The sequence below is a fragment of the Leptidea sinapis genome, chromosome 33 (genome assembly GCF_905404315.1).
Source record: "Leptidea sinapis chromosome 33, ilLepSina1.1, whole genome shotgun sequence".
Taxonomy (NCBI): domain Eukaryota; kingdom Metazoa; phylum Arthropoda; class Insecta; order Lepidoptera; family Pieridae; genus Leptidea; species Leptidea sinapis.
The window spans coordinates 6,666,065-6,689,337 of NC_066297.1; the positions used below are offsets into that span (position 1 = coordinate 6,666,065).

The window sequence follows — 23,273 nt, forward strand, 5'->3', positions numbered from 1 at the left end:
AAGCGCGGTCGAGACTCAACTGAACGAAAACTCTGCCTATAGACGCGTAAGCAGAGTTTTGCATCAGACAATTTTTGAGCGTGATTGTGAGTCTAGTGGGTTATTTTATGTCAATGCTTCATTAATACACAACATCTTGGAAATAGAGTGATAGCCATCCGTCTATTTCAAGAAAAAAGTAATGTAATGTTATTTTTTATCTTAGGTTTCAAGATTTCTCATTAAAAACGTAGTCACTTACACGAAAACATGATAATTGATAATAATTTTTAACAGTAATAATTTGTTTTGTTGCTTGTTTCTCATCTATGATGTAACAATAAGTCTCTTACTACCCGGTTACATTATCTCTGGACCTGACGTCGATGACGTCACATCAAGCACCATTATTATTAATAAATAAATATAGATTTATTTTTTCTGTATTATTCATTGATGTAAAGGTGTGTGTTGTGGTACTGATTATTTTATTTTTATAATGATGAAAAATCAAAGTAAGAATCCGGGTTAAGTATAAATGGCATTTAACAGAAACTAAAGAACTATTAACAACAAAAGTCAAAACGTTACAAACCGTACTGCTGCAACAGGACGAGCGCGAGAGGGTGAAACGTTCCAGCTGGTCCGGAGATAATGTGGACGTGTAGTATTTATTTATTTTTCTCATTTAAAAAAAAAAAACCCCTTAGTGTGTTGTATTCTCGCGTCTGAAGCATCTCTTTTCAAACTACTTTGAGTTATGGATTCAAAAATTAAGTATTCAATTTGATAATGATTTACAGAGGACACGTTAAGTAAGGTGGGACCCGGGCGGCGCCTGGCCGAGCGTCGCGCGTTCCTCTTCGATGGTCTACTGTTACTATGCAAGCCTTCTACAAGTATCGTGAGTATACTCGACATGTCATCACGCTCGTCTCTCCAAGGAAGACGGAAGAGTCACCTGGTGTCAAGTGATCACCGCCGCCCACATTCTCTTGCAACAACAGAGGAAACTCACAAGAGCTTTGCCGGTCTTTTAGAAGAGTGTACACGCTTTTTTTATGACATGTCGTATCGTCCCGGAAACACCGCACAAGGAAGCTCATTCCACAGCTTTGTTGTACGTGGAAGAAAATACCTTAAAACCGCACTGTGGAGGAACACCACACATCCAGATGTTGGGGATGATATCGTAATATGTGGCGTGTTGTGTGAAGGTGGAATTCGGCGGCAGGAATCACGTGAAACAGCTCTTCGGAACACACTAAGTCATAAATGGATAAACTCTTCCTTGGTTACTCTTCTACATCCCAGATATTATCATGCGATATTGACCTTTAGTCTACCTCCATTTTCCAAAACCTTCATCCACTTGTGTGGTTACAACAATAAATGGCGGCTTAGTGAGTACTACTCACTGGTGCCTATTTTTGCTATCAGTATAAAATATATATATAATATAAACATTGTGTTTCGGTCTGAAGAGCGCCGTAGCTAGTTACGATGCCGCTCAATTTCGAGTTCCATTAAGAATCCTCAGCGGCACTGCATTCTGGTCAGGGCGTATGACTTACCACCCGTCTTGTTCGTCTCGTAACTTTTTCTCATAAAAAATATTATGCTAGCTATAATGAGGGTTCTTGCATATCCCTTATCGGATCTTTTGTATCCTTTGCCATGTTACAGCATTGCTTCTAGACGTACTTTCTTAAAGGCAGCTATTTTCTCAACATTGATTCCTTTAGAATTCTTTTTGATGTCAGTTGAAACACTACCATCGCTTCGGAAACAAATGACGCTTTAATAAAGAAGAAACGGCGAAAGAAACTCACTGAGTATTCCTTTTTACCTGTGGAGTAGTAAGATTTACGACAGAGCCATTTAGTGGTTTGGACGGTCTGTTATGTGTTCACATACAGCTGACTTGCAGTGACGTCTGTGTTTAATATCCGCAATGTGTAGAGAAAACAACACAGCTACAATTACACGCGTTTTAAGTCTTTAAAAAGTGTTTTATTTAAATGTGTAACGCTCGCGTTTATCAAAGAAAATATGTACTATGATTTATCACTCCCAGGTGACAGTAAACAGTAACGCGGCGAATAGCGGAGTGCAGCAGCTGAAAATGAAGGAGAAGCTTCACATACGGAAACTGGAGATCGTGGACAAGACTGATTGTGATGGTGCGTGCTATACTCTGATCTGCCTTGTGTCATCATCATTTCAGCCGGGACAACGTCCACTGCTAGACAAAGGTCTCCCCCAAAGATCACCATAACGATTAGTATTGCCTTGCCCTCATCCGACTTATTCCAGCGATCTTGACTAGATCATCTGTCCATCTTATGGGGGGCCTATCAAGTACCAACACTGCGTCTTTCACTACGTGGTCGCCATTCGAGCACTTTACTGCCTCACCGGCCATCTGTCCGTCGAGCTATGTGCCCTGCCCACAGACATCAGTTTCGCAATCATTCATGTCGGACTTTAGTTCTCCTATGGATCTCGTTATTTTTGATTCGATCTCACAGGGAATCTAGACATAACCGAGTCCAGCCCTCTTCTGCTTACCGTAAGTCTACAATGGCAACACACAGTGGTTGATGATACCCTTCGTTTTTAGACACTGGTATTTTCGATGAGAAAATTTTACGGATCTTTACGTACGTTACGATCGAAGGCTGCCCACGTGAGAATTACTTAGTTACTATGAATATAACTGGATAAATTAAGAAAAAATGGCAAATAAAATAAATTTAATTATTTTATTTTAAATCATATTATAAAAATTAACGAAACAAGAATATCTAAATAAATATATGGCTATGGTCTAAACTCGCGAATATGATATTATTATATATATGAATATGGTATTGTGTACTGGGTTATTTGATTTTTGATAGTAATGATGTAAATCACTGTTGACAGAGGGTCGTCACCTCATAGAGCTGTGTCCGCGCGTGGGCGGGCCCGTGCTGTTGATGGCTGGCTCGGGCGCGGAGAAGCGGAGCTGGATGAGCGACCTGGTGATGCTGAACACCAAGCCCATGCTGGACCGGAGCCTCGACAGGTTACACGCAGACATATGAGTCGCCATTTAAACATTGCATACTATAGTTATAAAACTACTCCGCTTTATCAGCTCGCTGTCTGGGCAGTAAATTAAAAAATCATCCTTTTACTCAGGATCAGTCATGGGTTAAGAAGAAAGAAGGTTTTGAAGGTATCCATTTTTTTTTATGGAATAGGAGGACAAACGAGCGTACGGGTCACCTGTTAAGTGATCACCGCCGCCCATACTCTCTTGCAACACCAGAGGAATCACAGGAGCGTTGCCGGCCTTTAAGGAAGGTGTACGCGCTTTTTTTGAAGGTACCCATGTCGTATCGTCCCGGAAACACCGCATAAGGAAACTCATTCCACAACTTTGTAGTACATGGAAGAAAGTTCCTTGAAAACCGCACTGTGGAGGAACTCCTCACAGCTCTTCGAAACTTCCCTGAGATAAATACGGTAGAAGACAGATTTGTCTACACTAAGCCAAGTGATCAAGCCGTTCATAGAGCACTGGATTTCTGACAATTCGTGCAGCTCTGCGTTGTACGCGGTCAAATGGTAGAAACAAAATGGTCAACGTAGATCTATAAATTATTTTTAATTAGTATTTTCTTACGTCACAGTATCCTGTTGGAGTTGGAGCGACGTCACCCGTTGAAGCTGCCTCCCGTGTCGCTGTACAGGTTCGCGGAGCCCGACTCTCCCGACAACATTGTCCTGGAAGACGCGCCCACGCCGCTCATCAAGGTACGCACCTGGTGTTTATATTTAAAAAAAGGCCAATGTCTGCTTATCCGTAGATAAAACCACCACAGATAATTTTTACTGGGTGTATTATTAATTGATTTTAGTTTTAAAAGCCATAAAACGAAGCGCAACGCTTTTGAAGACAAAATATATTAGTATTTATTTGAATTTAGCTGGCGGCGGACATCTTTTTTTAGCATACAACCGGAACATTATTTTTTAATATTTTATTTAGAAAAAAAAACTTTTTTGTAAGAAAATATAAGATCATATTATAAAGTGTCCACCATAGTAAAAATAATTCAATTGCAATATTTTTAATTTGACGCGTTTAACAAAATAGGCACAATTTCTCGTACAATTCTGAAAGAGCGGCGAAATCACAGCACGAATCTTTTACAAATCACGGTTTTTTTGCTCACAATAACAGTGCTTGTTTATCTTATAACCCCTAACATAAACCGCACAATGATACCTCGGCTAATGTAAACACAAGTGCTTATAGCATTTCAAGTGGCCGCGCCGGGTTTGGCGTCAAAACAGCTGAGCGGGTGCCGGGCGTGCGGAACGTGAGAGCATTGCTTAGTTTAATAATGGCGGTTGTAGAGACTGCCGATAGCAGTGAAAATTAAGAACTTTTAGTATTAAAATTTGATATATACACTTAAAATTGTTTAAACTTTTGATTTAATTTATTTTTAAAACTTTATTTTCAATAATATATTACTCAATCAAATAACAGTATTTTAACACTGAACTTTTCACTAAATCCATTCAATTTCATTATACGCCAGATGATGAAATTTTGACAGAGAGTGAGTTTAACCATTCTGCTACAACATATGGCGATATGGGGCGTGCATATCATATAATAAATAAATAAATAGGCAATTAAGCATTGCCTACCTTATTACGAACCTAAATAAATATAGAACTAGTGTTAAAGTTTATTTACTACCTACGGTAGGCAGTCTACATATTGCATATACGAAGCAAGCAGCGTTTCATACAACTTATGTGGTACCGTCGGAATAAAGCGCAACCACGACTAGTTAGATTTACAGTGCCTAACTTGCTAGTAAACCAATACAGCCTAGGCGAATTTAAAATTTATTATTATCGTATTTAAAACTATAATTTAAATGTAACGTTGTTGTTGATTGCAGGGCGCCACGCTACTGAAGCTGGTTGAGCGGCTGACGTACCACGTGCACGCGGACCTCAACCTGGTGCGCACGTTCCTCACAACGTACCGCTCGTTCTGCTCGCCCGCCGAGCTCCTCGAGCTGCTCGTCGAGCGGTTCAACATACCCGAGCCCAGCGAGGTGTACGACACGCCGCGCCCCAGTTAGTCTTACACAATACTTTATACTACACTACGCTCACCCGACAGACGCTGTTCTGTCGTTAGTTATCATTAAGTGATAGACATATGCCATCGCGGACTTTTCTGTAGATATGAGCGTTTTTTTTTTTTTTTTTGTTTACCAAAGTCAATTAAATTTTTGTGATATGGCGTGTGTACCAAAGTCAATATTTGACGAAAAATAATTATTGACAGCTAATTTATATTTTCGGGGTTTCTTGTTGATAATCTTTGTTATTTGAAAATAATACTTTTTTGAAAGTTCTAATAAAAAGCATACTGGTTATTGTTAAATGTTATTAATTTGTCTCAGCTTGAGCGTCTTAATGTTCCACTGAGTTACAATATAATTTCTTTTTTTTTTTCTACTGAGTTACGACTGCATCCAACTCTAATATCTATTACATTAAAATGTCGTCACGCAAATGCAGTATAGAAATAGAACTTAAAATCAATGCAATAAGATCAGACTAATACTTGCTTTAAAAAAGAGTACAGTGCTCCTTAAGAACACATAACGATTTTTTTATGTTTTCTGAATGCTATTTGTCGTGAGACATCCTTAAAAATAGGGTTTTTTCAATTTATATAATTAATAAATATATGTAACAGTTATTAAGGCAGTAAAATAATAAGTCGATTTTATATTTATTCATACATAAAAATAATTTCACGAAAACATTATGTAAAAAAATATTACATGCATAAAACAGCCATAGGACAGGACAAAAGTCAAGGTTCAAAAAAATAAAAAAACGCCCATTTAAGATACACAATTCCACCATACTTTCTTTTGTAATATCTCAAAAGGTTCAGACAGCGTTTTCGTTGATAGCTCCCAGACAGCTAAATTTTTTCCGACACCTCCAACAAAATTCGTAAATATATACAAAAACTTAACAAAGTATATACTAAAACCTTCCTCGAGAACCATTAGTGAAAACAGCCTGAAAATCGGTGCAATAGTTTTTGAGTTTATCGTGAACAGGCAGACAGGCGATGACGTCACATCGTTGCTTTGTTACCGTGTCCAAAACAGGCTTTTTCAGTGTATATTGATGTAAAGGTCTTGTGTTGTGATACTGATTATTATTATAATTATAAAAATCAATGAAATACTCTGGGTTGAGTAAAAAGAGATTTTATATTTCTGGTAGAACTATTATAGCGTCAGAGAACAACATAAACTACTAAGCTTCAATAAACAACATGAAAATATCACGACATGTACCTAACGGTAATGAAACTTCAAACCGTTCTGACGCAACAGGGGGGAGCGCGAGGGGTAAAATGGGAAGGGGAGGGGGCTTCATTTTCTAGCGAGGTCCAGAGATAATGTGGTCGTGTAGTACATTATATTATGTATTCTATTGTTCTTAAAAAAAGAGCCATAAAATTTGGTAATTTATCAAATCTTATCTCAATATTTTCAATTAAAAGTGAAACTGAAAGTATTTTTTCTGTGTTTTCTCGGCGTTTCGGCGTCATGGATGTAATTGACATGAAAAGTAATCTCAATTGAATTCATTTTTATGTTACAAATACCTTTTAATTTGTTCCCATACTAAGTAAGCTTACATTTTCACTTGTTTTCACTATTCCGTGATAGTAACCATATTTAATAATTGGTGTAAAAATCTTTTCAAACATGGAGAAATTAAAAGAGGTTAAGATAAATAAAACTAAATAAAGCAACACTAATCAGAGAAAGTAAGTAGCTAATTTATTTTTCTGTTTTCGTGCTGGTTCTAAAGTAGATTTGACTTTCTTAGATTGTTCTTTAACATTATAAACAAGTCACCAGATAACAGCTGCTGTAGTAGTAGTTTCGCGCGCACTGGGTAATTTCTCAATAAGTTACTACGAGTAGATCGCAGTGTGCGTATACTGATTTGTCAATGTATTATAAGTCCATCGCAGCTGCGAACTGAGCACGACTTAAAATCAATGCTATTAAGCTAAGTTCATATGGCCGCGCGGCACCGCGCGCCGACGCGCGATGTGAGAGTTCACATGACAGGGTATATACGAGCGCCAGTCTGGCATTAACATTGATATACAATGGACGTGGAGGAGGCAATTTGCTTGTGGATTTTATATAGAAGACTGAGACGTCGCAGAAGACGACAAAGGCGATACTGGGTGCATCCAATATTAAGTGACAGACTTTCTTCAAGCCTGTTTGTCACCTTATACCCTAAGTTGAGGTTACATGAAGAAATTTTTTTTAATTATTTCCGTATGTCAGTTGCAACCTTTGATTTTTTATACGATTTCATTGAAAATGATTTAAAATCCAGTGAAAATGCTGTAAGATATTGCATATCACCAAAAGAAAAACTCATTGTAACATTGCGGTAAGTTAACTGTTTATTAATCATAATCACAGTAAAAATTATAAAAAATAAGAAATTATGAGCGAGGCTTCTTGGCAAATTAACTTTTAGTTTAATTGAACAGATCTAATTCTTGAGAATCTTCGTATGACGGGTCACAAGTAACATCACCCGGGGGTGATGTTGCTTGCGATGAACTTGTGGGAGGTGAAGTGTATGAACTAGTTGTATAGCCATATTGTGTTGATTCTCTATCAGAGTACTGCATTGGGTTGCTATATTGAGAACTTTGAAATGAAGCATGATAGTTTCTGGGTGGTCGTTGTGAGCTATATGAAGTAGACGGGTAGTTAAAATCTTCAAGTGGCTGTGCTCGTGTAGCTTGGTATCGTTCTAATAAATTATAAATTTCAATTTTCAGTTTTAAACGCCGGTTTTCAGGAACTTTTTTTATTTCCCTAACCAATGAAAGACAAAATAATTTATCTTCATCGTCATCTTTCTTTTCTGCTGCATTATTATTTCGAGTATTTATGCTTTGTTGTAAAAGATTTGCAAAATGTTCATCGGCAGGGTGAAGTTTGAATTTTTTCCGGGGCACATTTTCTGTTGAAGCTTGAACGCCGCTGCTGTTAACTGCACTATCCAAATCAGGATTCTCTGTAACTTCCGCAACATCAAGGCTGTTGTCAGTTTTTCGTTTCTGGACAACTTGTTTAAGAAATGACAATCTTTGGAAATACGAAAATGAAGATGGTGTTGATGCTGAGGAACCAGACTTCAAATGTTTTGTTTTCTTAAGTTCTTTTACATAGGCATCTCGTAAATTTTTCCATTTTTTTTGCAAAATCGATCCTAGAAAGTAAATAATTAATTATTAGTTTTCATTGCAAAACTATTGAAAAATGTTGTACGATACGGGTGCATAAAGAGTCCTTATGACCTACTCGTACTTTATGCAAATTGTACTTTGTGCACTTTAGGCTCACGTGCCACACTGTAAACACTCGCTATGAATGTGTTTTCTTTGTAGCACTTATTCAGTAAAGATTTCCTTAAAAGAAATAGACATAGACATAGAATTAGGAATAGGAATAGGAGTAGGAATAGGAGTAAGTAGGGGTAGGAATAGGTATGGGAATAGGAATTTGACGAGGAATAGGAGTAGGAATAGAAATGGAATATTTATCGTGGCACGTGAGCATATGCACTTTATGCTCGCGTGCCACACTGTAAACACTCGCTATGCTTGTGTTTTCACTGTAGCACTTATTCGGTAAAGATCTACTTTATGCACGTGTATCTTAAATAACTATTATGTTACAGGTACCTAGCAACTGGTTCTTCATTTGCAGAGTTACAATATGGTTATAAAATTGGCAAGTCTACGATATCGGGTATAATTAAGCAAGTGTGCCAAGTTTTTTGGAGAAATTTAAAAACTTTGGTCATGAGTCCACCAACAAAAGAAATCTGGACACAAATATCTATACAATTTGAAAATAAAGCATATTTTCCAAATTGTGTTGGAGCGTTGGACGGCAAACACGTTCGTTTAATACAGCCACCAGAATCAGGATCAATGTATTACAATTATAAACACTTTTTCTCATTAGTTTTAATGGCTTTATGTGATGCTAACTATTGCTTCATATGGATAGACGTTGGAGCTTACGGAAAAGACAGTGATTCGGGTGTTTTCAAGGAAACGTCATTATTCAAAAAACTCTCAGAAAATTCGTTGAACTTACCAGAGCCTAGATCTATCACAAATAATGAGAGCGATGCATTTAAACTACCATACGTAATTGTAGCTGACGAGGCTTTCGCTATGACTAAAAATTTGATGAGACCCTATGGTGGTAAAATGTTGTCAAAAGAAAAAAAAATATTTAACTACCGCCTTTCTTTAGCACGAAGGTATGTCGAATGTACATTTGGCATAATGTGTAACAAGTGGCGTATCTTACACCGGCCAATAGACGTGAAGATAGATTTTGCTGTTGATATCGTCAAAGCTATTTGTGTTTTACATAACTTGGTAAGGATGAGAGATGGTATAAATCAGGATGATATGATCAATCCAGCGCCATTACCTAATGTGAATCCAACTAACAGTGGACGAGCAATCCATGAAGTAGATAATATTCGAACTAAATTCACAAATTATTTTGTTACTGAAGGTAAATTAGATTGGCAAGATAAAATGGTGTAATAGGTGATGATTTTATAAAACTTATTTTAAATAAATAAAACTAATTAAAAAACAACTTACCCAAATTTTTCTTTTTTTCTTCGGAATCATCATTTTTGCAAAAAATTAAAACTAGTTCTTCCCAAGACCTTCTTTTTAATATTTTATTTGAATAATCCTTAGAGTTAAGATTCCAAATCGCATCTCTTTTTTCGATTTCGTCGATAAGCAAATCGATAGGCACAATGTCATCTTCGGTACTCATTGCATCGATCTATGTGTCTTTCCGTCTCAAGGCGCGCGGATCAACTGAACAGGTCGATACAGGTTTGAAATACTTGGGCCGCGCGGCAGCGCGCGGTTCTAGATCTTGCGCGCGGGTCAGAGCGCGCCGCGCGTTGGCGTGCGGTACCGCGCGGTAATGTAGACGATAATTATCGTTTATATTGATCTTGTGCCGCGCGGTTCGTAGTTCCGCGCGGTACCGCGCGGCCATATGAACTTAGCCTTAGAGTTGTTACTTCTATAAAAGTTGTTACTTATTGAAACTTTTGTATTTATTATTATTATATTATTTATTAATTATTATTTTTGTTTTAACTTCTCATCCTAATAATACTTACCTATTTAAAGATAAAGATTTCAACGTACAACACATCTTGCGTGCAAACAGACAACTCGGCCTGATAATCCCTAAGCACAAAACAGCTCGGTTTAGGGGATCTTTCAGATTCTCTGCAGCAAAAATATAAAAATAAATCCATGATTCCATGTCAGGTGAAGCTGAGCCTTTTCCTTTTGCCTTGTGTTTAATCGCGTATCCTAATTGTTCATTTTATATTTGTAATGATTTCTATGGCAATAAAGAATTTATTAATATTTTTACTATTTATTTATAACGTGTAAAATATTTTGCGCACGCCAGTACCAAGGATCAAGCTACCAAAAAAGGACATTAGCCCTCATGAATCGTTTTTGGATCTCGATTTAGACATTGGTAATGTATTATAAGAGTACCTACTGTATGTTATTCATGTTTTAGGACAGTCTACTTTTTTATGGAAGAGGAGGAAAAAGGAGTTAATGGTTCACCTTGTGTTAAGTGATTACCGCCGCCTACATTCTTCTACAATACCATAGGAATCACCGGAGCGTTGCCGGCCTTCTACGAAGGCTTACAATGACGTTGTATACACATATAAGAACATACCACTTGAAGCCTGACAGCAGGACGGCGTTTCGCCTCTATACGAGGCATCCTCAGAAGATGTTGACTCGCCAAATTCTGGTACGAGACTTTAGTGGAATTTAAACTCAAAATAACTCAAAAATTTGGATAATTATGGATTTCAATAAACTTTTTATACTGCTATGCTAAAAATGTGACACAGTTTTAGCTTAATTATCACTTTATTATTAAGGCAATCTCCGAGAAAGTTCAGTATAGATTGATATTTTTAACTGAATACTTTTTGCACAGCTGAATGCGTCGAGGAGATGTCGGCCAATAGCGACGCTGAGAAGCTGAGCAAGAATACGGCGAGAGAAGACTGGAAGCGATACAGGAAAGAGTTCCAGCAGCCTGTCAAGTTTCGGTGAGTCGCTCAATGCGGTGCAGATTTACGGGTTGGATGGCAATGGGAAGCGATCCAGTGCAAGTTGGTGGATGGGTTCAGAGGATGGGGCGCTAAAACAATATATTGCTGTGGGGCAGCGCTGCCGATATTAATACAATATTTGTGCTGCAGAAGAGGGCTGTTCGCGCTATTTATAACCTAGTTTTTTTTTAATAATTAACTAGTGGCTTATACGAGAAAAGGAAGTGGAAAAGTTTAACATCCAAATATTATACACTTTTCTGATAATACTATTCTTTTCTACAACCCCAGAAGTGAGGAAAAGCATTTAAAAAGAAATTGTTTTCTAACTCATTCTATTTCGTACAGAGTCATCAACGTTCTCCGGCATTGGGTGGACCAGCACTTCTACGACTTTGAGCGCGAGCCGCAGCTGCTCGAGAGACTGAAGGAGTTTCTGGAGTCGGTTGACGGGAAACCCATGAAGAAGTGGGTGCAGAGTGTGCTGAAGATTGTGCAGAGGAAGGTAAACTTACATAAGACTCACACACACACAGACATGGTATGGGCCTGATGAGAAAGCTCATGGTCGCTTAAGGGGTGAGGCTCTCCTCAATAGGCCTCTGGCTATTCTACTCGGTTATGTCTAGTTTCCCTGCGCGATCGAAGTAGAAATGAGGAGATCCGTAGGAGAACCAAAGTAACCAACATAGCGCAGATGGTTGCGAAACTGAAGTGGCAGTGGGCAGGGCACATAGCTCGACGGACAGATGGTCATTGGGGCAGTAAAGTCCTCGAATGGCGACTACGTACCGGAAGACGCAGTGTTGCTAGGCCCCCCACAATATGGACCGACAATCTGATCAAGATCGCCGGAATACGTTAGATGAGGGCAGCGCAGGACCGATCATCATGGATATCTTTGGGGGAGGCTGGCAACACCAGAGAAATCACATGCCTTTATAATCACATGCGTTGCCGGCCTTTAACGTAGGTGTAAGGGCTTTTTTTGAAGGTACCCATATCATATCGTCTTGGAAACACCACACAAGGAAGAAGGAGATTCACATGTGTGGGGTTGAACTGACATTTAGGAGTAAAATAGGGGGCAAACGGCAAGACGCTCACGGATGGGGAGTGGTGAGGAAACCGCCTATGGACTTCCGCAACAGCAGGGTCATGAGTTGCGGTGCCGGTCCTTAAGGTGGGAGTATGCTCTTTTCTTGAAGGTCCCTTAGTAGAATCGGTTTGGGTTTGAGTAAAATGGCTGTGCGAGGCAAGAAATTTCTTGCAAAATGGAATTGCAGTTGTGGAATGCCAGTGGTCATCGTGATGCGGGTGGTATTTTGCATTTCGATGTAATGTCCTTGTAATTGTTATGATTGATTGTGTTTCCAGAGCGGCGTGTGGATGGACTGCGAGGGCAGCATCTCGGGCAGTATCTCCAGCAGCGTGTCGGGCGTGTCGGCCATGTCGGTGTCGCACGTGTTCGACAAACTGCCGCCCGCGCAGGCCCGCCACCTCGCCGACCCCGACAAGTACAACTGGCACCCGCTGGCGCTGCACCCCCTGGAACTCGCCCGTCAGCTCACGCTTCTCGAGTTCCAGCTCTACCGACAGGTCGGTAATCACCGTTCAGCTTCAAAGATACGTATGGAGTATTGCTGTCATCTCTAGCATGGCGTACCCCAGTATCAGTTCAAACCATTTGTCCGAGTGCTACGCCGAGCCGTTCGATTTGTTGTGGATCCCGTGCTCTATGAATGGTAGTGTTCCGAAGAGCTGTTTGACTTTCGCACGACACGCCACGAGTTAGGATATCATCCCCGAGTACACCTTTCTAAATACTCGGCAACGCTCCTGTGATCCCTCTGGTGTTGTAAGAGAATGTGGATGGCGCTGATCATTTAACAACAGGTGACCCATACGCCAATTTTTTAAAATACCTTAGTAATTATTATATACTACAGGGTTGTAAATTACCAGTGAATTCTATTTTATCTTTCTTACGCCAGAATTAAGGCTAAAAGGCCTTGACCCCAAGATAGTTAAGTAGTGTACTAAAGTAATTATAACAGCTCAGTTTGCTAAGATTTTCTTCGTTGCAATGACATACGTAGTATCGCATTTTATATTTTGTTCACAATAATGCTTACATCTATTATGATAATATTTTTCATTGTTAGGTTAAACCTTCTGAGCTGGTCGGAGCTGTGTGGACTAAAAAGGACAAGGAGAAGACGAGCCCTAACTTATTGAAAATCATCAAACATACAACTAATGTGAGTTATTTGTGTATTTTTTTATTAAGTAGACGTAGAACTTATTGAATTTTTTTTCAGCAGTAATGCAGTACTGTCGCGTGCAACGCAGAACTGCTTGAATGGTTAGGTATCCAGTAATATATATAATAATTGTTGTTTTAGGTTAGGTTAATGTAAGTAGCATTATTGTTCCACGAGAGCTGCTGCCCACAAACTACATACGTAGTTTGGCAGATTGTACATATGAAATGTGTTATGGCTACTTAAATAAATAAATAAAGTACTCTGAGAACAGCTAAATCACTGGGCCTTCCGTAGAAACGTCGCTTCATTGTGTCTTCTAAAGGATTTATCATGGGGAGTGTTCTGAAGAGCTGTACAACAATCCTGTTGCTGAATGAGTTGGATGAGGGCAGCACAGGACCGAAGTTCACGGAGATCTTTGGGGACGTTCTTTGTCCAGCAGTGGATGTCTTCCGGCTGAAATTATGATGAACATGTGGTAGGTCAAGAAACAGTATAGTTTTTTGTATCCCTAGTTCACCAGATGGATGGAGAAGTGGATAGTGGAGAGTGAGAACCTGGAAGAACGCGCGGGCGTGGTGTGCCGCCTCATAGAGCTGGCCATCTGCCTCCGCGACCTGAACAACTTCAACGGCGTGTTGGGAGTGGTGGCGGCTTGCGGCAGCGCCAGCGTGCACCGGCTCCGGAACACCTTTCAGGTGGCGCTATCTATATTTTTTATTATTAGGTTTAGACCTATTTCGCCTTTTCCATGTGCTGCACAACCTTTCACTTAACCAACGGGAATCCTATATTAAGGCTGTAATTTAGCCATTTAGTGCTCGACCGACGGTGAGCGCTGACATCGGTCAAGCGTAGCTACAACAATAAAAACCTATGATGAATAACTACTCGCGTACAGCTACGTCGCGCTGATGAGAATCGTTAGTCGAGCTCGTCGGTCTGGCGTACTTCGGTCCACTGACACGCTATGGAGATAAATTAGTGCGTTCAGTGCGACGCCGACCAAGCAACCGAACGTACGCGTGTGCGTATGATCGTTATCAAAAATCGCAGACAAAAATTCGTGTTTTCACTAGTAAGTATATTATATTGTTTTAATAATTAGGTAAACATGATATCTTCTACGCCTTTTATTCAAAAATTTTATAAAAGTTGTGCTCTAGCCGTTTTATGCTGTTTCGTCTAAAATGAAAATTGCCATTCCGCCGAGGGGATGACTGAAAAAAATGTATTCATATGAAAAATTTTAATAAAGAAATATTTTTATATGTTAACTACCCATTCTCAGGTTGTTCCACTTCGATACCTGCGCGCGCTTGAGCAGTTCCGCGCGCTCAATTCTGACCACTTCAAGCGTTACCAGGAGAGGCTGCGGAGCATCAACCCGCCCTGTGTGCCGTTCTGCGGGATCTACCTTACCAACATCCTGCACATCGAAGAGGGCAACCTGGGTGAGTAGAAACTCGGAATTGATATATAGAATACGAACTTATTAGAAATTGAAATGGCTCAAACAAGAAAGCAATCGAGAGAGATTAGAAGATGATGTAAGTCAAGAACGGTTGGCCCTCGGCCTAGTACTTAATATAAAACAATGTTAAGTATTATGTAAAAGTAATGGAAAACAAAGAAGATAATTCAAGAATAGTTTCAATATAATACGATCCCGCGTGTGAAGTTACGTGTTACAGGAGTTATCCAAAATTTTGATATTAAACACTCCATTACATTTAGTATGAGATTAGTATAAAGGTCTGCTTGGAATACAATTTTTTATTTACTTTCTGAGGATATTATTCATTTAAAGGATAAGATATTTTGATTATTTTGTTAGTTTAGTAAACAGTTTCCTTTAATATCAATTCTAAGCTAAAAAAACGCTTGAAAATAAAGAAACTAAAACCTTTCTACTAATCTCATACTAAATATATGGGAGTGTTTAATATTTTGGACACTTCTCGTTTGTTTTAAAAATATATTGATCTCATTTTTCTTTTAGATATCGTACTTTCGATATCACTTTAAAGTTTTCTTATATCTGTAATACTTATGGAATAATTTCAGTAACGTTTACACTCTGTGTATGGGAAGCAGGCGTATTATTGTGTGTACGTTGTGCTTTGCATAAAATTACGTCCCAGCTGGTATAAAAAATTGTAATATGAAATTAAAATGAAATGATGTTCATTTCAGACTACCTACCAAACTCGCAGCTAATAAACTTCTCGAAGCGAAGAAAAGTTGCAGAAATAACGGGCGAAATTCAACAGTATCAAAACCAGCCGTACTGTCTCACCGTCGAGATAAGGACGCGAGTGAGTATTACCGCTACTGTCGGGACCGTAGAGCGTGTGAGAGAGATTGGAGAACATCTTGAAATCGGAGATACAGAAAGAGAGAAAAGGAAAACGCATCTACAGTAACCGATTTTGATTGCCATAAACCAGTCTTTCTCAAATGTGATAACGCCCCATTGTAGGCGTTAGAGACCTAGAGGGGGGCGTTAAAGGGCCCAGAAAAAAATGGGGGATGTTGGCGTGGTTTAGGAGAGTGTTGGTCGATTTGTAATGTCATTTAGATACTTTATATATTAATAAATTTCGAATAAGGGTATTTGTGCATTCATCCGTGATTTTACGGATCCATGAATAAAATACGTATGAGTGCACAAATGCACTAATTAGTTTATATTTCTGCCCTGTATGATGGTATAAAACTAGAAATACTCGAAGTGTATAAACAATTGGGGATGCTGAATAGCAGTTGATTTTCAAAACGGGCGGTGAAAGAAATAAGTTTGATAATCTCTGCTCTAAATCTGTTTAAACTAAGTAACGCACACATTGGCAAATCAAAATTGGTCTCGCATTATTGGGCTGTCAGATCGTCTTACACTAGTAAATAATACGCTAATATTCTTACGATATTTATATCGATGTTGTGTTTCAGATGTTTCTAGAAGCATTGGACCCATTCCCCGGCATGGACGAGAACGAAATCACCAACTATCTGTACGCGAAAAGTTTGGAGATAGAACCACGACCTCCCGCCAAGCCGATGGCGAAAATTGTAAGTCACTAACTTGACTTTTGTGTTATCCATCTGCAGTTGAGGGACTAGAAAAACTAGAAGCTAATGGTAAATGGTAATGCGATATGTAAAGTATTCGAGTCATGCAGAACGTAGACCAGGTCGAAGGTCGAAATATATCATAATACGTGGTCCTCCACAGTGCGGTTTACAAGGAGCTTTCTTCCACGTACTACAAAGCTGTGGAATGAACTTCCTTGTGCGGTGTTTCCGCGATGATACGACATGGGTACCTTCAAAAAAAGCGCGTACACCTTCCTTAAAGGCCGGCAACGCTCCTGTGATTCCTCTGGTGTTGCAAGAGAGTATGGGTGGCGGTGATCACTTAACAACAGGTGACCCGTACGCTCGTTTGTCCTCCTATTCCATAAAAAAAAAATACACCTTGGAAAGTACCAACATATGTAACAATAAGGCGGAAATTTCTAAAGACTATTTATGTCTATGGCGGCAAGGTTGGTCATATGGTCAGGATTTTCGTGGTTGTCTATTGTTGTGGGCACTTAACACTCCAGCAAGTAAAACACAGTCCTTCGAACACACGGTATAATAATCAGTCAGTCATACGTTGTAAGTAAGCAGTTTATAATCGCATAATAGTTACACTTCACAAACACAGCAATTACGATTTCGAAATAAGGATGTGGTGTTCTTGACATGCGCGTGCGACACAACCGCCTCGCTCGGTAGTTCTTCCCTGACTGAATGCTCGGCGCTTGCCCTGAACCCGTTCTCGCCCGCACTCCCACCGCACGGCGATTACACCCGAGCTAAGTTACTTTCTTGGCTCGACGTTCTGGACTAAGTCTAACATTATGTCACAATGTTACAGCCACGGAAATACCCAGACTTGTCGCTGAAGCCGGTGAAGATATCGCGGCGATCGCACGAACAGCACGCGCCCTCTAACAACAACGACGACAACATCAGTGAGTCACGTCTATGATCAAATATATATTTACTGTAGTGATATTCAAATTTAAATTGTACCAAAATTCATGGACGATGCGGGACTCGAACCCGCGCCTCTTGGATTCCATTCGTGTGCTCTTACCAATTAAGCCAACCGTTCGAGTGACGCATTGGTATGTCATGTTCAACTCTCAGGTTGTGGCCATCTAAAGCACCTACTTTACAGATGATAACCTGCTCAACCCCAATAATTGCATATTAGGGCCACGGGTCCATCATCGTCCAGTGATTTTGGTGCAAATTAAATTTGTAAACTTAAAAAGCAAAATACTGTTTATTGAAATTTAAAATAATTGTGAGCAGATTTGAAAGATAGTGTGGCTCCCGTCACATAAAGAGAGCGCTACTATGCTACAAAAGAAATTGATGTTAAAATAAGAGATGTGTAGGTGAAAATGTACAGTTATTGGTCGAGACGTTATCAGCGCTTCAACAGTACAGTTGCGTTCAATTAAAATTCACGACAATTTATGTGGACACGTTTTATCAAAAGATTGAATTATTGTTGATACACATTAAAATTTATCTAATTTTAAAAACCGTACCATACAATAATCATTGAATGAGCATTACATTTGAGACCATTAAAATATGTCAAGTGAAATGTGATTTATCTACGAAATAAAATATATTTGATTTGATCTGTATTTGCAGCGGATTTATGTACTAATGTTCGTGTTCCAGGTGTGAGCCAACTGTCTCCGACAAGCATGAGCACGTGGGACGGGGCGTCCCTTGCCTCGCTACCGATACATTTACACCACGACGACTGTGAGTATAATTAATTTATACAATTCCTATTCGCGATGTTGAAGTAATAGAAAAACTCAATACAACCAAAGAATATATACAATAACTCCTGTCTATGTAGTAAACCGTCGTGCGCATGACGTCAGAATATATTAACGTCATCATACATAAGACAATCTCTTCTTTAACTATGATCGCCTGGTACCAAAACACTTTATAAAGCTTCCTATCTCATTTTGTCCCACGTTAAATCTTATGAATTTATGTGTCTGCCTCTTTTTACTGTCGCTTTTTCGTTTTATCGACTTTCAAATCACAACGATGCCAAAGAAGTTTTTCACTTCAATAGGTATTTACATATTAATCCGGGCCCTATTGATAATTTTCACAGGTGATAGATCAGTTACGAGTCCGCGCTTAGAGCGGTCTTGTTCCAGCTCGCTCGCGCACATTGGTCAGCTCAGCCTCTTCGACAAGGGACTGGCGTTCTTCGACAAGAGCAAGTCGATAGCGACGCTCAACGCCCATTCTAGGTGAGTGGCCAATGAGGGCTTACAAACGTCAGACGCTAATCAATCAGCGAGCGTTGATATATTGTCGTCAAAAACAAGTAATCTTTTATTAGGAGCTAAGATCATGTATACGTCTAAATAGTCTACATATTAAACGATAAGAAAAATAGGCATGTGAGTGTAAGCAATGAGCGATTATAACTATGTACCTATCTCTTTTATAATTTATAATAAATATTATATATATATATCGATACCTCAGTTCTACAGTGTAACAGTTCCGAGATTAGTATGAGCAATTATTCTATAAACGTTAAGCCACCATTACCAAAGAGAAACAAGTTGGTCGATAAGTGAATACAGCTTAGTTGTTACTTCTAATATTTCTTCGTAAGTCTACAATTTCAAGTTATTTCTTGAGTTTTGTTTGAGAACCCTTTTCTGAATTGTTACGCTTTGGAACTGGTGAAGATTTGATATTCTGTTTTAAGAGCGTGGACTTCTGAAACAGGAATTAATTAGAAGATCACATTCACTTACTATTTTTGTACCCTTAGATAATTTATGCGTCTAGATAGTCTCTTGCTGTTAGACAACCGATAAAAACAGGCCGGGAATATTAATTTAGTGTGCGTGACAAGCTGCGTTTTATAGTCGTGATTTCTTCGACACAGTGTGCGTGAATTGCTCAAAATAGAGGTTAGTTCTAAAGTCTTTTTTTTTTCGACGTTTTCACAGCTCATAAGTCTAGACGTATAAATGAATCATGTTTGTACCATATTTGTTACTGAAATAAATTATTTTAAAATATTTCAATATGTGTGAGTAACACGATGTTATTTCTTTAGGCACAGTATGTCGACGCGAGACGAGCCTCCCTCACCTAGAGACAATCACTCTCCGAGACATGAGCGGTATGACATTATCTCCATCTATTAGTTATAAATAGAAAACTAAATTTTTATTTTTCTCATCATCATAGTTTGCGTTAAATGAAAGTGGTTTTCCATCGAGCATCTAGCGCTCTACAAAGCACAGGTCCGGCCACATACGGAGTATAGCTGTCATCTCTGGTCTGGCGCACCTTAGTATCAGCTCCAACGTATAAACGACATCGTATAAAAATAAAGCCGAAATATGGAACATGTCTCAAATTACACAATAATAAGCTTCGACTGCTATATCTATACATTGCCGCATTCACTCCAGTTGTTTTTAAATATTTGTGGGCAATAAACAGCAATGTAAAACATTTTGCTTATTGCTCAAGAATATTGTCCTGTACTTTCCCCGGGGCATAAAATGAATAGGGGAGTCCCACGCCCATGGGTGTCGTAAGAGGTGACTAAGGGCTTTTTAGAAGTGGGAGAGTCACGCTGCCGTCTTTTCACGTCAGCACAATCGGGCCAGACTCGTCCGGGTTAATTACCACACTCGCACAGAATACCGTCGTGAAGTAGCGGCCTAGTGCCGCTATGTTTCGCATGGGTTAGTGTCGAGGACCGGTGGCCATCCCTTAATCCATTAACAACGGTGACCCGTACCCTCGTTTGTCCTCCTATTTCATAAAAAAAATTCGGTTCATGTTTCATTCGGACAGTGACAGTTGACGCATGATGAGAAAAGTTTTCTTACATTGTCTTTAAGCACACTTTTACCGTTCCGCTATCAACCTGTGAATGATATGTCCTTATATGTGTATAGATCGTTATTGATTTGATGGCGTAGAACGGGTCAAGTGGTTGGTGTAATTAGGATAAAATCCCCACCATCAGGACGATACGAGTTGGGTACCTTAATGACACGATGATTGCTTAGCATCAGATGACTCCTACGGTCGTTTATCCTCTAACTGAGAAGGATCCTTCCCGGTTGTTTGTGTTGATTCCTCGCGGTTGATATTTTATTTATTTATTGTAACACTAACAATAGATATGCATGACATTTGATTACACATTGTTAAGATTTTGTATAGTCTAGGATATCTATTAATTTAAGGCATTCACAGAATTTCATAATAGATATCTACAATAGGCAAAAACAAGACTTAAACATTCAAAACAAAATACTAGTAAATTAAATAAAACTTTTTACAAAATATTATTGAAATTAACAATTTATGAGTATATACAACAATATCTTATTTGCAAGTAATTTTCGTTTGAGATCCGCTAAATTGTCGTCGAAGAGATCTAATTGAGTGGTGGTGGTGGTTCCAGATGCGGCAGTAGTAGCAGTATAGCGAGCGCGGGCTGCCGCCGCGGAGTGGGAGGGGCGTTGTCCCCGCGCGGAGCCATCGTCGACGCGGAGCTGTTCTACTGCCGCCACTACAGCGACCAGGCGTCACGCCGCGCCGACACGCTGGTGCGTTTTACAACTACCCACATTATACGAGTTGGCCGGATGCTGGCTAGCATATGAGTACCACAACGGTGCCTATTTCTGTTGTAAAGCAGTAATATGTAAGCATTATTGTGTTTCGGTGTGAAGGGCGCCGTGGCGACGGAAATTACTGGGCAAATGAGACTTAACATCTTATGTCTTAAGATGACTAGCGTAATTGTAGTCCCACTCAGAGTTTTGGGTTTTTTAAAAATCCTGAGCGGCACGGCATTGTAATGGACAGGGCAGCAATGGAGTTGACTCACTGTTGAATTTATTGCACATTTTTTATGGCAAGAAGGGACGAGACGAGCAGGATGTTCAGCTGATGATAATTGATTGACGCCCTGCCCATTACAATGCAGTGTCGCTCAGGCACAACAATTGCGCTCGTCACCTTGAGACGTAAGATGTTAAGTCTCATTTACCCATGCCCAATAATTTCACTAGCTACGGCGCCCTTCAGACTGAAACACAGTAATGTTTACATATTACTGCTTAGAAATAGGCACCGTTGTGGTACCCATAATCTAGCCGGCATCCTGTGCATAGGAACCTCCCCGCTGGTAGGAAGTGAGACAGCCTGCTGTAGGACAGGTTGTAGATGCAACCTCTTACCCTCATCAATAAGTATGTGTTGTTGTGGCAGGAGCGAGTGCCGCCGCTGCTGCCGCGCCACTCGGCCAGCAGCAGCCCGGGCGAGCACGAGGCGCCGCCGCCGCCGCCACACAACCACCACCATCTGGGTGAGTGTACCGACCACTGGTGCCTCGACCGATTTATTATTATATTTTTGTTAAGTTCACGTAATTGGACTTGATTCCAGAAACAATTTCCAAACCACAATCATGCGGAAATTGAGTTAAGAACACAAAACTGGTCACGTGATCCATATTAATGGACTGACAAAAAATGGCAGCCCTACTGTCACTATTTAAATGACATCATGACTTAGTTTTGTGGCTTGGAACGTTTTCAGGAACTACGTCCAATTATCGTAATCCTATCACTGCATATTATAAAACAAAGTCTTCCACCGCAACGGCCTGTTCGCGATAAACTCAAAAACTCCTGATTTTCTTGTTGTTTTCACCGATGGATAGCGTGGTTCTCGAGGGAGGTTTTAGTATACAATTTGTTAAGTTTTTGTATAAATTTTTTTATACCATTACTATATTTGTTGGAGGTGTCGGATAAAAATAATCCATCTGGGAGCTTTCAATGAAAACTCCGTATAAAATATAAAACACTGTTACAGAATAAAAAAAAATATACAAATCGTTATTTGAGGAATCAAATGATGGGTACTTTGATAAATGATAGGAACGAAGTTTATCAAGCTCAATAGGTGATTGTCATTATTATTATATATGTATGCTCGGGTGGAAATGCGGGGCACAACTATACACTACTACACTGTGATATAATACTAGCTACATAATATAATACATATAGTGATATTTCAAGGTACCTGTGACATATCGGACGGTGACAAGCCCCTGCCCAGTCCGAAACATCAAGAGTTATTCAGGTAAGAATGAATTTTTGCAACCAAAAAAGACGGTCATTTCAATTTCTGTATTATATATTAGTATTGATATTGGACTCCTGTTTCCGCAATTAGACCGCTTAATTAGGTCCATTTTGCGTGCAGTGTTGGCCAGTCATTCCAACCAGCCCAGCTCCTTCCAGAAGTTCAGAACACTCCGGGGGTGTTCGCAGACTTCCTGGAGCGACCTTGTATTTACTAAGGTTTGTGCCCGTTGGTTGGCCACCCCAGCACATTCCAGGATTACGTGAGTGACCGTTTCATCTTCGGTTAGACAGCCCCTGCACTTAGGACTGTCCGTAACGCCGATTGTAAATAGGTGTTTGTTCAGTGATGTGTGACCCGTTAGGGTGCCGACCATAATTCGGATGTCATGTCTGTTTAGGCTAATAAGTCGACGTGTCAGTTTGGGCGATAGTGCAGGAATCGCCGCTTTCGACTGTCTGCAGCCTGAGACATTTGTCCATCGGG

The 23,273-nt window shown here is 39.6% G+C and overlaps 3 protein-coding genes across 3 annotated transcripts in view; 2 read left to right on the forward strand and 1 right to left on the reverse strand.

Moving 5' to 3' along the window:
• LOC126974687 (protein son of sevenless) overlaps nt 1–23,273 on the forward strand; it is a 52,788-nt gene that overhangs the window by 14,407 nt on the left and 15,108 nt on the right. The window contains exons 11-30 of the mRNA XM_050822245.1: nt 783–883; nt 2,057–2,162; nt 2,908–3,049; nt 3,660–3,783; nt 4,950–5,130; nt 11,160–11,274; nt 11,626–11,782; nt 12,655–12,876; nt 13,443–13,538; nt 14,060–14,242; nt 14,836–14,998; nt 15,741–15,862; nt 16,497–16,616; nt 17,470–17,566; nt 18,294–18,380; nt 18,751–18,892; nt 19,720–19,785; nt 21,091–21,235; nt 21,903–21,999; nt 22,721–22,784. Coding sequence (XP_050678202.1) covers nt 783–883; nt 2,057–2,162; nt 2,908–3,049; nt 3,660–3,783; nt 4,950–5,130; nt 11,160–11,274; nt 11,626–11,782; nt 12,655–12,876; nt 13,443–13,538; nt 14,060–14,242; nt 14,836–14,998; nt 15,741–15,862; nt 16,497–16,616; nt 17,470–17,566; nt 18,294–18,380; nt 18,751–18,892; nt 19,720–19,785; nt 21,091–21,235; nt 21,903–21,999; nt 22,721–22,784 — 2,530 coding nt within the window. The remainder of the gene's footprint in view (nt 1–782; nt 884–2,056; nt 2,163–2,907; nt 3,050–3,659; nt 3,784–4,949; nt 5,131–11,159; nt 11,275–11,625; nt 11,783–12,654; nt 12,877–13,442; nt 13,539–14,059; nt 14,243–14,835; nt 14,999–15,740; nt 15,863–16,496; nt 16,617–17,469; nt 17,567–18,293; nt 18,381–18,750; nt 18,893–19,719; nt 19,786–21,090; nt 21,236–21,902; nt 22,000–22,720; nt 22,785–23,273) is intronic.
• Nucleotides 7,092–9,755, forward strand: LOC126974688 (uncharacterized). Its single transcript, XM_050822246.1, has 2 exons — nt 7,092–7,506; nt 8,812–9,755. Exons 1-2 carry the CDS (start codon nt 7,211–7,213, stop codon nt 9,698–9,700), a joined length of 1,185 nt encoding a protein of 394 aa, XP_050678203.1. The 5' UTR covers nt 7,092–7,210; the 3' UTR covers nt 9,701–9,755.
• On the reverse strand, nt 7,494–10,189 carry LOC126974689 (uncharacterized). Its single transcript, XM_050822247.1, has 2 exons — nt 9,761–10,189; nt 7,494–8,340 (listed from the first exon to the last, which is right to left on the reverse strand). The coding sequence occupies exons 1-2, from the start codon at nt 9,942–9,944 to the stop codon at nt 7,598–7,600; spliced, it is 927 nt and encodes a 308-aa protein (XP_050678204.1). The 5' UTR covers nt 9,945–10,189; the 3' UTR covers nt 7,494–7,597.